The following is a 13,762-nucleotide window of genomic DNA, read 5'->3' on the forward strand; positions in this document are numbered from 1 at the left end:
TAGGCTACCAAAGGTGTCAAGAAAAGTTCACTTTAAGATACAAAGGTGTAACATAACTGACAAGACACTAATATTCTAAAAATGTGAGTCTTGGTGGTCTTTTAGGCTGAGAAAGGATGGTTAAGGTTGCAATTAGAAAAAGGTTAAGATGTTTAAGGGATTTATTATGGGATATGAAGGCTCTTAGAAGGCTAGAGGTGATTTAAGATAGGTTCTTGGAGAGTTATTGAGAGAACTATGATGATAGGTGGTAGAAACAATAAGTTGGTAGAGGTGATGTTCTTAGTTGATTTTCTTGGTCTTTTTGGTGGGTTCTTTGTTGGGGTTTGTTGTAGATTAATGGAGGAAGGGCTTAAGATTTTTTTGATGAATTTTCGATGTGATTTGAGGGATGAAAATTCAAAAAGATTGAGAGGTATATGGTGTTGAAAGAAATGGAATTTCTTGATGTAATCTTGGATTATGTTTGGTTGGGTTGGTGGTCAAATTGTTTTTTTTGATTTTTTTTGTGGTTCTTGTCAATCTTAGGAGGTGGAAGAGGTAAGGAGTGAAAGTTTAGTATGAACACAATTAATATGCAAGAAATTGAATGGAACAAAGCAATGGAAGATATTGAATATGACAAAAGTAAATGGAATAGGGAGGTGATTGCCTTACCAAGTCTTTTGGAACTTTCTTAGTACTCCAAAAAGACAATAGAAAGACCACTTAGAAAAACTCAACTAAGTAAGCAACACTCACAAAAGAATAGAAAATAACTCTAAAGTTAATCAAAGCTAAAATGATTTTGTATTTCTAAAGTGTGCTTTACAAGCTCATAAGGTTTCCTATTTATAAGGTCTTAGCTATAATGTGAGAATTGAATTTCTACCCAAAGTGTTAAAACACCTCATATATTCCTATTCTACCCTAAAATAAGTTATCATAGGAATTACTATCCTATTCTCTTTTCAAGCTAATATGTTTACACGTGGGAGGTTTTCTTCTATTTTATTTACATTTTTATATTCTTTAACTTGTTTTTTTTTTTTTATATTTCTTCTCCAAGTGTTACTTTAATTAAAGATTCCATTTTCATGATCACATCAAGACTTGTGTTCTTGATGGTTTTTTTTTATTGTTTTGTTGAGTGTGTATAAAACTTGAAAAATATAGTGGTTTGGTTTAGTTAGTGTAGTTGGACAACTTGATGAAGTATAATTATAGAGTGAACCAATATAATTTGATGTTGTCTTCTCTCTCTTTTGATTTTTTTTTTTTTGAAATTGATAAGTTGTGTTTTATTGTTGAAAGTTGTATGTATTGGATAGCCTAACTTATCATTTGTAATATTGATATCTTGTTAAAAGATTGAATAAAAGTTTTATTCTCTAACCTTATATATGAATAACTTCTTCCACAACTTGGTTTTGAAGTTTGTAAATTTTGTATGCCTTAAAAATTTATGAATATTTAAGCATGATGTTTTCACCACTTCTAGAGTCAACTTTCCTAAGACTTTCAATATAAAAACATTAACATCCCAAAGGATAAAAAGTAAGATATACTATGTTTTCTTCCCTATCATAATTTATAAGAAGTATTCAACAAAGATAGATATTGTATAAATTATACTTTTGAAAATAACATGTATTTATTGACTCTGAGATAAGTGTTAGGAAGTTGAATTATTATTAAACATTATTCTAATAATTTCATGCAATGGCTTATTTTTTCTATCCAGTACACCATTTTATTGTAGTGTTCTTGCTGTGAAAAATTGTGATCATATAATTGTTGAATGTGTTTGTTTACAAATTTTTCTCCACATTTACTTACGGAATAAATAAGTCTTTTTATATACAAAATTTATAAAATATTTCCAAAGACTCATCCTTCAATAATTTTTTTTAACTAATATTCATAGAATATATTCGTCTTTAAAAGCGAGACATCTCCAAATTATAATATCATTATTAATTGTTATATAATTATGCAAAAAAAGGCAAGTTTAGCATATTCTTTTTATTGAATATCAATATGAAACGGTTTTTTTTCTTAAATAGATTAATTTTATTTAGTTTTTCTGAAATAGATAAAAAAAAAAGAATTATTCAAGAAATCAACACAATTACGACGATCCAATTTTGAAATAATTTTTTTTATCCAATTCAGAAAATATGAAATGAATTTATATCAATTTACGAAAAAAAAACATATAAAACTAATGTAGGATCATAATATTGTTTATAAGAAGTTAAATTTTGAGGTGAAAAAATGGGGGCAGAGGAAATGGGGAAAAAGATGGCATTTTCCTTGAACTGAAATGGCTTTGTTTTTGAACCTTACAAATTGTAGTAAAAAAGCGTGTTCAGATCACGACAAGTATTATCTGAGAATTGAGGGTAGTAATAGAGAACAAAGGACATGGTTTTCTCTTCATTACGCAGATACTTGAGTATGAGGTCCCAAAGCTCCAAGGTTCAGACATTGTATGACCACTGCAAAACCATCTTTTCACCCTCTGGAACACCTCCTCCTTCGTCCCAGGCTTTGCAGAAGCTCTCTTCGATTCTGGGTATGTCTCTTTGGTTGTTCTCGAAGTTCAAGTTTGCATTTTTTTTCTCCAATCGTCCTCAACGTTCTGTTTGTCAAATTGGGCTTTCGAGTCTTGGGAACATTGTTGGGTGAGCATGGTCTTTTACGATTAAATTAAAGCGCTATGGTTGGTTGGTTTTGATTTTCTAGATGTTGCTTTACATTGTAATGCATGAAAGTTCTATGATTGGTTTGGTTTTGAAGAATAAAAATGAATATACTCCTAATTAATCTATGGAGAGAAAAAAAACTGAGCACAATGGCGAAGAGCAATACAACTTTAAAAATGTGAAAGCTGCGAATTTTATTGCGACCACCAATTAATCTAGGTTATTTTATTGCAATGTGGGTATTTCTTTTTTTTTTGTAATTAATAATTAATCTAGGTTATTTTACCTCTTGGAGAGGTCCAAGATGAATTGTGGAACAAAAAAGTAGCTTTGCCCGTTTGTTTTTTTGGGGGTTGAAAAGGGTGTTTCGAAGAGTAGATTTGTGGGGAATTTGGCCTGTTGCTGCATTCTGATGTCACGGATTTTGGGCAATCATTCAATGAATAGCGAATATGATGTTGGTAAATTGTTGTCACGTTTGATCTGTTTAGCGAGATGAACGTTACCACTATTTTACTTGTGCATATTAAGAGGGTATTTATTGTTTCTGCAGAATTTTGTAAGTTGGTGATTTCCTATCTAAATCCAGATTATTTTTCATATATTTTTGAACTTTGAAATGCAGATGTTGCGCTGCTTTGGATAATGGAATCTTGATTATTGTTAATTATTCGTGACTTGGCAGACACTGTTCAACCTGCTGATGTTGGCCTTGAAGAAGAAACTGCAGATAATGATCGAGGGCATGGCTTTTTTGGTGCTAATGTACTTAATAGAGTAGCTCGATGGGCTCAACCAATAACATATTTGGACATTCATGATTGTGATAGTTTTACGGTGAGCTTTACCACTTTAGTATGCACCACCACAGTAAGACAACTATTTATATTAGCTCGGTGTTGTTGTTAGTTATTGCATATCAAAGTCTTTGGCTGGCAAGTAGTTTGCTCTGCATCCGAGCCTAGATTTGTTTTCTTGTTTGCATGAATAGTGGCTAAAACTGCAATGCAGAAAACCAAGAAGAAAAGGCGAAACCGTAAGCGGTGCCATTTGAGCACTTTGTACTCCTTTTAACTGGAATCAGGCTCATACCAGATTTTACTTGTACGTTGAATGATTGAAAATATTTTAAATATGGTTTTATCCATTTGCAAGTAGTACACAAACATGTTGCCCAGTTTCAACCTCTTCTTGGAAGCAATATGTTTTCATGTCAGATTCTGCGTTAATGTTGGATGGTTGAGCAAACGAGTTAAGATGTCATCCTTTTGCAAGTAGCACATAAACATGTCGACCAGTTTCAATCTCTTCTTGGAAGTGTAATATTTTCATGTCAGATTCTGCGTTTATGTTGGATGATTGAGCAAAAGTGTTAATATATCGTTGGTTTTATCCATTTGCAAGTAGTACATGAACATGTTGGCCAATTTCAAACTCTTCTTGGTAGCAATGTTTTAATGTCAGATTCTGCGTGTATGTTGGATGATTGAGCAAAACAGTTAAGATATCATTGCTTTTATCCTTTCATGTCAGTATATGAACATGTTGGCTAATTTCAACGTCAGCATAGTAGCAATATGCTAACCATCTATCTTATTTTTTTCTTCCCTACTCCAGCACTATGATGTCAACATTTATGTGTTTGTATGTATGCTGTGTTAGTAGGCTGCCTCTGCACTGCTGCAAGCCTGCTAGCTTGATGTCTATATGTCCGTGTTATGGATTTTTCATTAGTCTTGCCTTCTCGGTACTAGTATAAGGTGTTTATTGTACGGTTCATTAGTTCATATATAGCCAAACTGTTCATTATATTTTGTGAATTGGTTTGTCATGACATTTTCATTATAATTGTTTTCTTGCGATAATCTAATGTGTGTAATAAGATTTGGATTTAAAAGTAAGCAATGTCAATTGGTGCAGATGTGTATATTCTGTTTCCCAACTTCTTCAGTCATTCCACTCCATGATCATCCTGGGATGACTGTATTCAGTAAACTTCTCTATGGCTCTTTGCATGTGAAAGCTTATGACTGGGTTGAGCCTCCCTTCGTCGTAGAAAGTAAAGGACCTGGATATCCTCGAGGTTTGACTTGTATATTTCATTTACTTATGGCTTTCTTATTTAGTCTCCTTGTTTCATTTTTGCCTCTTATTTTATTATTAATTTTTATGTCTGCTGTGTTTTTGAATAAGGTGAGGCTGCCCTTATTAATTTTTCATTGAAATTTGAAGACATTGTTCCTTATATTGCACAGCACATATTATCCTCCTTAGGAATTTTATTGAGACAGCACGAGTGCTTTATCTATACTGAGAAAAAGAAATCAATGTAATAAGCAGAGTAGATTTGATATCCTCTAATAACAAAGATATGATACGGAAATATATATATATATATATATATATAATCTAGATATTCTTGATTATATAGGATCAACTCCTTATTTCTATAATTATAACAAAACCACATTCTCAACTTTTCTCCCTTCAATATATGTTCCAAATTTGCTTGTTTCCACTCTCCAGAGCTAAACAAACCCATCCATGATGCTTTTAATTCATCTACACATGCTAGAGTCAATTAAGCCGTTAAATTGAATGTCTTTTCTTATTTGTCCAACCATAAGACATAATTGTGCAACATATTCTCTTCCACTCCTCCCTTTACTCTTCAAGGATTAGATCAATTTTTTGCATTGTACATTCCAGAAGCCTCTCTCTAACAACATGATAAGATGGATCTTTATAGCCAACACCATATCTCCCAATCATCTCATATTTTTGCAAAAGTCAGATTCTAATAACATTTAATAGAAAGACATTTGTGTAGAAAACTTCAACAACTTGACCATCAACCTTTTCTTTATCCCACCTTTTATACAATTGATTTAAAGTAGCTTGAACACCATCACTAAATTTTGTATTTCCTTTATTTTTGAACATCCTCCCACTACTTTAAGTGGTATCCACTCCTTCACTTTGCTCATCAAACTCTTCAATGTTATTCAACCTTCTTTCTTCATTGATGCTTTCTTAGCCTCTGCCACAATTTTTATCATTACAATTTTAACTTCTAGCACGAAGGCACAAGGTTCAAAATCATATCTAGTACTGACCAGATGATGCTTGAATATGAAAATTCCTCTATTAAATGTCTTTAAACAATTTAGATGTGAATAGGGCTTAAGATGCAACATGAAGCAGAGGTGGCCAAAGATGATGTGTGAGATATAATCAAACCCTAGAGGTACGTTTGAAGTTGCTACCCTATGATATATGTTTTCAAAACATAGGATGACTACATTTCATTCGGTTTTTGTGCCCAACCATGGACTTAGTGACTCAAACTCAAACTCACAAGTTTACCACAAGTGAATTGGGTTTGGTCGAGTCTACTTTGAGTTCACCAGAAAATGAGTTTGGAGACTAGTCTACTTGTGGACAATGAGGAAATTCGTATACTTGTACGAGATATTGCACACATCAGCATATTTCAAGCCTTTCATTAATATCTTTGTTTATGCTTGTTTGTCCATTACATTCTAGGCACGAGCTTGTTGTTGCGGTCTACTAGGATGTACATTACATTCTCTCTATAACATCCATCATGTTGATATGACATGATTCGAAGAATACAATCACTCTGTTAGTAGTCGGATTTTTAACCCTTGAATAGAGGTGGTTCGTTCACTGGTTGACTCTTGTTTTCCCTTGCAGCATTTGGATACTCTTTATGCTATGCAAGGAATTAACCTAAGAGGCTAACTTTGATACCAATTGAAAATAACAAATTAGCTCTAGAAGGGAGGTTTGAGTAGAGCTAATAAAATAATAGTTAACAAATTTTTTCGTAAGAGCTTATTAAAAAAAGAGTTGGTGCACTAGCAATAGATGCAAAAATTAACACTTTTAATTTCTATATTGGTTCACCGTAATCTGAGGTGTGTCTAGTTCTTCTTTACAAATCGTAAAAGGTTTTGCTGATCAAATTTGATTACAAGTATTTTATTTGTTGTCACTTTTGGCTAGTACACAAAGTTACCCCTGACTATCCCAAGTGCACAAAGTGACTATGGCTATCCCTTTATCTCCCCCTAAGATAAAATACAAGTATTATTTTACATTAAGCCAATTTTGGCTTTTTCGAGTACACACTGTTACTCCTCTTGACCTTGTAACAAAAGTTGTTTAAAACTGATTACAAGGATACTGTAACTAGAGATATGATTTATAAATGCTCCTTGTATGAGAGAATAGATTCACACAATGAAGGTTTCACAAATATTGTTCACTCTTTCTAAGTCGTTTAGTAGACAATCTCATGATCTAACACATAGGAGCATTACGAGATAGCAATAAGTTTACATATATCACTTAGAATCCTTAGTCTTTTCTGCATGAAACAGAAGTTGTTTCAAAGTTAGGAAACTATCACTAGAGACTATCAAGCAATTCAAAATTGTATCTTGTTATATTAATGTGTATAATATGTCTACTTTTCATGCTGACATTTTCTAGATTTTGTCTTGTATTCACGTAATGTCTAGTCTTTGTTTAGGCTTGCAGTGTATCTACTCTTGCAATGTGTCCAGTCGTTTGCACTTTTGGATAGACTATGTGTACCTTTGTCTAGCGCTTTGTATGTATATAATTGTCTAAACTTTTGTTGCGTCTAATGCTTCATGGTGTAACATTGTCAAGATAGTGTAGATTTAGCGCTCCATCTAGCATGGTCTAAACCTCACGTAACATTGTGTAACCTTTGTATTCTTTTGTGTAGACTTTGAACTTTTGTATGTTAGACTTTTTTTCCCTAATACATGCTAAGTAACTTTGATGGGTTGTCGTAGACAAGATTGTATTGATTGATAAAGGATTAGACTATACATGATTAGATCGTCTACCCATGTATTAGGTCGATTGTGCCTTAAGTCCCTTGTCTGTTTAATGGCATATTCATACCTAAAATACATTTTAATGCATTTTCATTCTTAAAATTACTCAAGTATAGTTCCTTCAATCAAAGTTATTGCTGTCATTTTGGGGGTTTTCTTCAACACGGACCGAGAATCATGTTAGTGTTTTGTAATTTAGTTGCAATGAGGAAGATAAAAGCTTTAAAGAGGCATGTAGACCTCATCTGACGGCTTTATGTTAAAAAAAAGTCCCCTAACAGAACAGGGAGTGCATCTGTCACATTTTTATGGATTTCAGGGGATCTTTTGTAGGGTCAAAAAACAGAGATGGTACGAATGTAATGTTACCCAAAAGGAGGGGGTCCTAGTGTGATTTACTCTACATATTACGATACAAAACCCAATAACTTGTTGCTATTTGTTTCATCTCCATTATCCCTTCATTTGGTTATTTCGGGTGGAGAGTTGCTGACTTTTTTATATTCCTTTCCCCTTAGTTTACTGATAAAGCGGAAAAAAAAATGGCAGTTGATGCAAACTTGCAGTGCCTTATGATCAACTTAGAAAGTGATTAAAGTCCTCATAATGGAATTGCTTACAAGTAATTAAGTAATATCATTATGCTATGTTGGTGATTAGTTTGCTAATTCGGTCATTGAGAACTTAAATATACATTCTTATATAGAACTTCAGTAGATCTTTTGAAATTTGACAACGTGAAAATCATCATGTAATGGCTCATGCATTCCGCTCTACTGTATCCATATATTGAACCTACTTGTTAATTGAGTTTTTTTTTCTCTGGGGCAGTTAGACTAGCAAAATTAGCAGTTGATAAGGTGTTGAATGCACCGTGTGAAACATCAGTCTTATATCCCAAACATGGTGGAAATCTGCACTGTTTTACAGCGGTAACACCTTGTGCGATGCTAGACATTCTCACTCCTCCTTATGCTGAAGAAGAAAGGAAGTGTACTTACTATCATGACTATCCTTATTCAGCATTCGGTAAGTAACTGCTTAGTAATATTGCTTCTTTTGTATACATCATACTATATTGTAGTGATCAAGGTTTCAATTGCAGATCATATCACATGATGCAATTGTTACATGATTATGGATTGCATCAGCCACAATTGACCTGCAACAGCTTAAAACCTTCTGTGCTATATATCATTGGATCAAAATAAGTTATGATTAGGGAATGAAAAAATTGAATTACAATTCTTAATTCTGAAAATATGTTGATGCCCTTATAGAAATTAGAATTCTTTTATAGAACTCATGCATTTTTTAGGAAGTGAGTTAAATATGGATTTCTACGAGTGATTTTCTTGATGCCTGTGGCTCTGCAGCAGCTGGAAATGCACCTGTATGTGATGGGGAAGAGGAGGAATATGCTTGGCTCGCAGAGTTAGAATCACCTAGTGATCTTTATATGCGTCAGGGGGTATATGCTGGTCCAGCTATTCAGCTCTAGCTCTGGTTGGTCACATTAACGCGCAAAATACAGGTATCCAATATTGCACCTGGAAGCTACACACAAGAGGATCTAAATTGCTGATGGATGGCATGTTCTGTTTTATATATGCCTCTTTTTTCCAATGCGTTTGAGCAAAGATTTTGATAAATAAATCTGTAGTTTCTTTGCTATAAATACTAGTGGATTTTTTGTTCCATACTATGTTCCCTCATCATAAAAGTTTTAGATGTTCTTTCCTTGCACATTCTTATAAGCATCATTAGTTTGTGTTCCATACTATGTCCAAAGTCGTGATGCATTTTAGGGGTGTGTTCAACAATTTGATGTTACTTGTTCACCATGTTCATTATTTGTTGAATATGTAAATGACATATGGTAAATCCACACAAGTAAAAAATTGTTAATGCGTGGATGGATAATGAATGCATTTAGAAAATATGACAAGGAATAAATATTTTTTATTTGTATGTCTTACGCTAAATAAATGTCAAAATTGTTTTTGATTATATATTTAATTTGCAGGGTGAAAGCTTCTCATGGGAACTTCAAGAGAGTTCTTCAAAGTAGTATGATAGATTTGTGTAACTTTTGAGATGCAACTAATAACATTATAACCTTGTAGCATAATGAAATTAAAGTATCATTTCAAATGAGTCTTTATGTTGTGGGGGCATTGATAACTATCGTTTTAGTAGTCAATTTAAAATGATATTTAGCATAGATAATCATGATAATATAATTGTGGTTAGATGATCCTAAATTGTCTCTTAACGAATCTAATATAATAGTGAAATTAGTAAATCACAATTCAAAATATATCGGTAAGTGATAAAAAAATTAGCAATAACAATAAATTAAAGGGGAGTTAGAGTTTGTTTAGCATAAATTAAAGTTGACTATTGACGAAATGTGTTAGTTAAAGACAATTGAATCTCATTAATGAAACACGAGTGTACTAATTTATATAGTACCTTATTGATTTGTCTCAATGCATATTTATTCATAAGGTTTTTAATAATTTACTTTTTGAATCATGCATCTAAGAGATTATTCAGATAACTAAATAAGACTTCAATTAAAGACATATTTGAATTATTAACATGTGTTCAAAATAATTTCGAAAATAACAATGAAACTTAGTAAAAGATCAAATATTAGTACCAGATGTTAGTATCAAAAAGATCAAATTTTTAGAGACTAATTTAGAATCTAAAATATTAGTATCTAAAACTTTGGTAGCTAATTTAGATATCAATTTATAATATTTTATTAATAATAGAAACTACTTTAGATACTAATAATCTTTTAGTCTCTAAATTAGTATCTAATTTAGTCAATATAGTGACTAATTATTTTTTGTCTCTGAATTTAGTTATTATTTAATGATTTTCTTGTAATGATAACGCACTAAATATTCTTTGAAACAACAATCACTCCTATATTTTTTATCAACAAAAGAATAAATAAATGTGAAGCATTTTAAGGATGGTCCAACCCTATTACAACCGACAGTTATGAATATGCATAACCCCAAAAAAATACTCTCTGGAGGAAAAAAACAACAGTCCCAAAATAGTTGTTCAAGACAACTAAAACATAGCTAATCTAAGAGTCAAATATGTACAACCAAAACATATAATTCTCATCCATACTCAACACAACGTGACTCCAATCAAACCACACAAACTTGCACATCATATGTTCTCCTTGTATAACTTCACCAAAACAAATAAGTCACCCTTACTATAAGAAACCTTCCAATTAAGACTACCTCTGCATTACTCCAAAACTTTCCCCCACTTTTATCTTCATGGTTTCCTCTTGGAGTGTTCTTCAGCCATCAAGGTTGTTTAACTGTAGACCATAATTGCAACTCTCACTTCTAGATTATCCTCCAAGAAATGTCTATCTTGTGATCTTCTAAAACCCTTCACATATTACATTTAGCGTGCATTTCAACATCCCAGTAGGATGCTTATTCTTTCCCAAATTTCGGCATTCCTTCATACACTATCCTTGCTAAAAAAGAGAACATTTCCCTCCTTTACATAGCAAAGGGTCAGTTATAATTTTGTATGACATCCTTGGCATACCTCCAAACTTCCCATATTTAACACCTCCCTTTCAAAGACAATTAAATACTTTTTCAAGCAAAGAAGGGGACAAAGATGCTAATTAGTGAAAGAGTAACTAACTAAAAGATAAAAAAAAATGCTTATAAGAAATGTGATAAAAAAAATTTAACAAGATTACTAACTAAAAGAGGTGTTATGTCTCAAGAAAAATACAAGATAATTTTCACTCTTTTATGTTGATAAAGAATACTACAATATTATAGGGGAAAAGAAAAAAAATAACATTTTCTTCTTCGTCTTTTTTCTTGTTCTAAGCTCCCTCTTAACTTGTTATCTTCTTCCCATTTAGACTTAATGTCTTTAAAGTTTATCTTTCTCTCCCTTAAGTAATATTAAAAAGATGATATTGGTCTAACTTTTCATAAAAAATATATCAATTCTATAAATGATAAGTCATGCCTTATATGTGGGTAGATGCTTGAAAAAGAGATATACAACTAATGTTGCATGAAGAGCATGTAAGGCCTCTCTACACTTGTATGTGGGTATGTAACTTGTAAAAGAAGAACTTCTCCAACTCTGATAACAACTAGAAATGGATTCTAAACAACTCCTTTTTCTCAATATATATATATATATAAGATAAAAATAAATATTTGATTAGGTTGCTAATGAACATAATCATGTTCTTTCTCACAAACTAGAGTTTGTGAATTTCTTAAATATCATAATAACATAAAGAGTATTATTGTAGTTGCCAATCGCCAACCTTTCTTCTTCAAGAGATCATATATATATATATATATAACATAGGATCTTAGTCACTCTTAGCTAAACAAATAAGTATTGTTTGGACTTGGGTCACTTATGACTAAACATAGTATTGTTTAGAACTCAACCATAAATAACTTCGTTAGTACAAAGGACGTGATTTAAATGATCACATGTTTACTAACTAAAAGAGGGTCGTGTTTGAAGACAGACACAAGATACAAATAAATATTTGATTAGGTTGCTAATGAACATAATCATGTTCTTTCTCACAAACTAGGGTTTGTGAATTTCTTAAATATCATAATAACATAAAGAATATTATTGTAGTTGCCAATCGCCAACCTTTCTTCTTCAAGAGATCTTTTATTTATATATATATATATATATATATATATATTTAGTTGTATTTTTCTATGGTAGTCTGCATAGGAGAAGTTGATTACGAATTTAACATAATCTTCTTTAACAAATGAACCTAGGTAAAAATATCAAAAAAGTAAATCTTTCTCTACCTTCATCTTTTTCTAATTGCATATTATCAAGTTGCATCTAGTCAAAGAGGAAAGATTTTTTTAAACAAGCTAAAATTGTATCTAATCATATTCCATCAAAATTGATATTACAAAAATCTTCAAAAAATTTAAATAAAAAATTCAACTTTCACTTCCTAATACCCTAAAATTTCAAACTCTATAATTTGAAATACATTTCAGATTATATAATTTAGAAATGAGAAAAAAAAAACTTTGCAACTTTTACCGAATGATAGTTTTAGAATAAAAATATTTATGTAGGTGCAAGAATTATGGAGGTGGAGGAAGAAATTGACTGCATAATGTAATACCCTTGGTGGTAACATAAGCTTGTTCGAGAGAAATGTTTAAGTTCAATGGCCACATGTCAATTTTAACATACACACGACATTTTTACTAAAATGACAAAAACATCCCTGTGAAATGACAAAAAGGACCTTAAATGAAATGAGGATGTGGATAAAAAAATACTTCCATAAATTTTTTGGAATACATCTTCAGATTTGGATTTCCAAAACATATTTCTGAATTTCGGAAACTTTTTTTGAAATGTATTTCGAAATTTTGTGTTCTGAATTTTCTTTTCCAAAATATATTTTTTACATTTCAGATTTAATTTTTCAAAATGATATTTTGATTTTGGTTTTCGAACTGTATTTTTTGAATTCTGAATTCTTAAATACAAAATAAAGAGAGTACATATTCAAATTTACACAGTAGAGAAATAATTTGCCTAACTAATATAAGACCTCTTGAATTTCAGATTATATGTTTCAAATAGATTTTGAAACAGTCTATTGAATACTATATTACAGATTTATTATTTCTAAAAACTTATAGTTATTTTATTTTAATAATAATTTACGAATTAGATAATTAAAAACATTTTTTAAAATTATATTCAAAATTAGATAATTTACCATCCAAAAGATATGATGAATTTCATAATATAATCCATAATCATGTTTAAAATTTCAGATTAGATAATTTAAAATATTTAAATTACAACATTTGAAATATGAATCAAGATTACCCATATTTCAAATTTCATACTCCAAAACAATATTCTAAATTTCATAATCTCGAATTTTATTTAAAATATAATTTTAAATTAATTATAAAATATGATGATTACCATATCTATTTTAGATTCTATAATTTAGAACTGTATCTCAAACTAAATATCATGAATTCCACAATCCAAAACTTCAAGATTGTCTAAAATACAATTTCAAATGAACTATAAATATGATGCCATTCTGCAAGTATATTATAGATTTGCAAAAAGAAAGTA

General features: G+C 31.1%; 1 protein-coding gene across 1 annotated transcript; it reads left to right on the forward strand.

Annotated features, from left to right (window-relative positions):
* The first annotated feature begins 2,275 nt into the window (after positions 1-2,275).
* LOC137820082 (plant cysteine oxidase 3) lies at positions 2,276-9,739 on the forward strand. Its single transcript, XM_068623871.1, has 6 exons — positions 2,276-2,557; positions 3,373-3,524; positions 4,608-4,770; positions 8,414-8,611; positions 8,959-9,116; positions 9,609-9,739. Exons 1-5 carry the CDS (start codon positions 2,407-2,409, stop codon positions 9,081-9,083), a joined length of 789 nt encoding a protein of 262 aa, XP_068479972.1. The 5' UTR covers positions 2,276-2,406; the 3' UTR covers positions 9,084-9,116; positions 9,609-9,739.
* The last annotated feature ends 4,023 nt before the right edge of the window (positions 9,740-13,762 follow it).

Source organism: Phaseolus vulgaris, chromosome 9, assembly GCF_000499845.2.
Source record: "Phaseolus vulgaris cultivar G19833 chromosome 9, P. vulgaris v2.0, whole genome shotgun sequence".
NCBI lineage: Eukaryota > Viridiplantae > Streptophyta > Magnoliopsida > Fabales > Fabaceae > Phaseolus > Phaseolus vulgaris.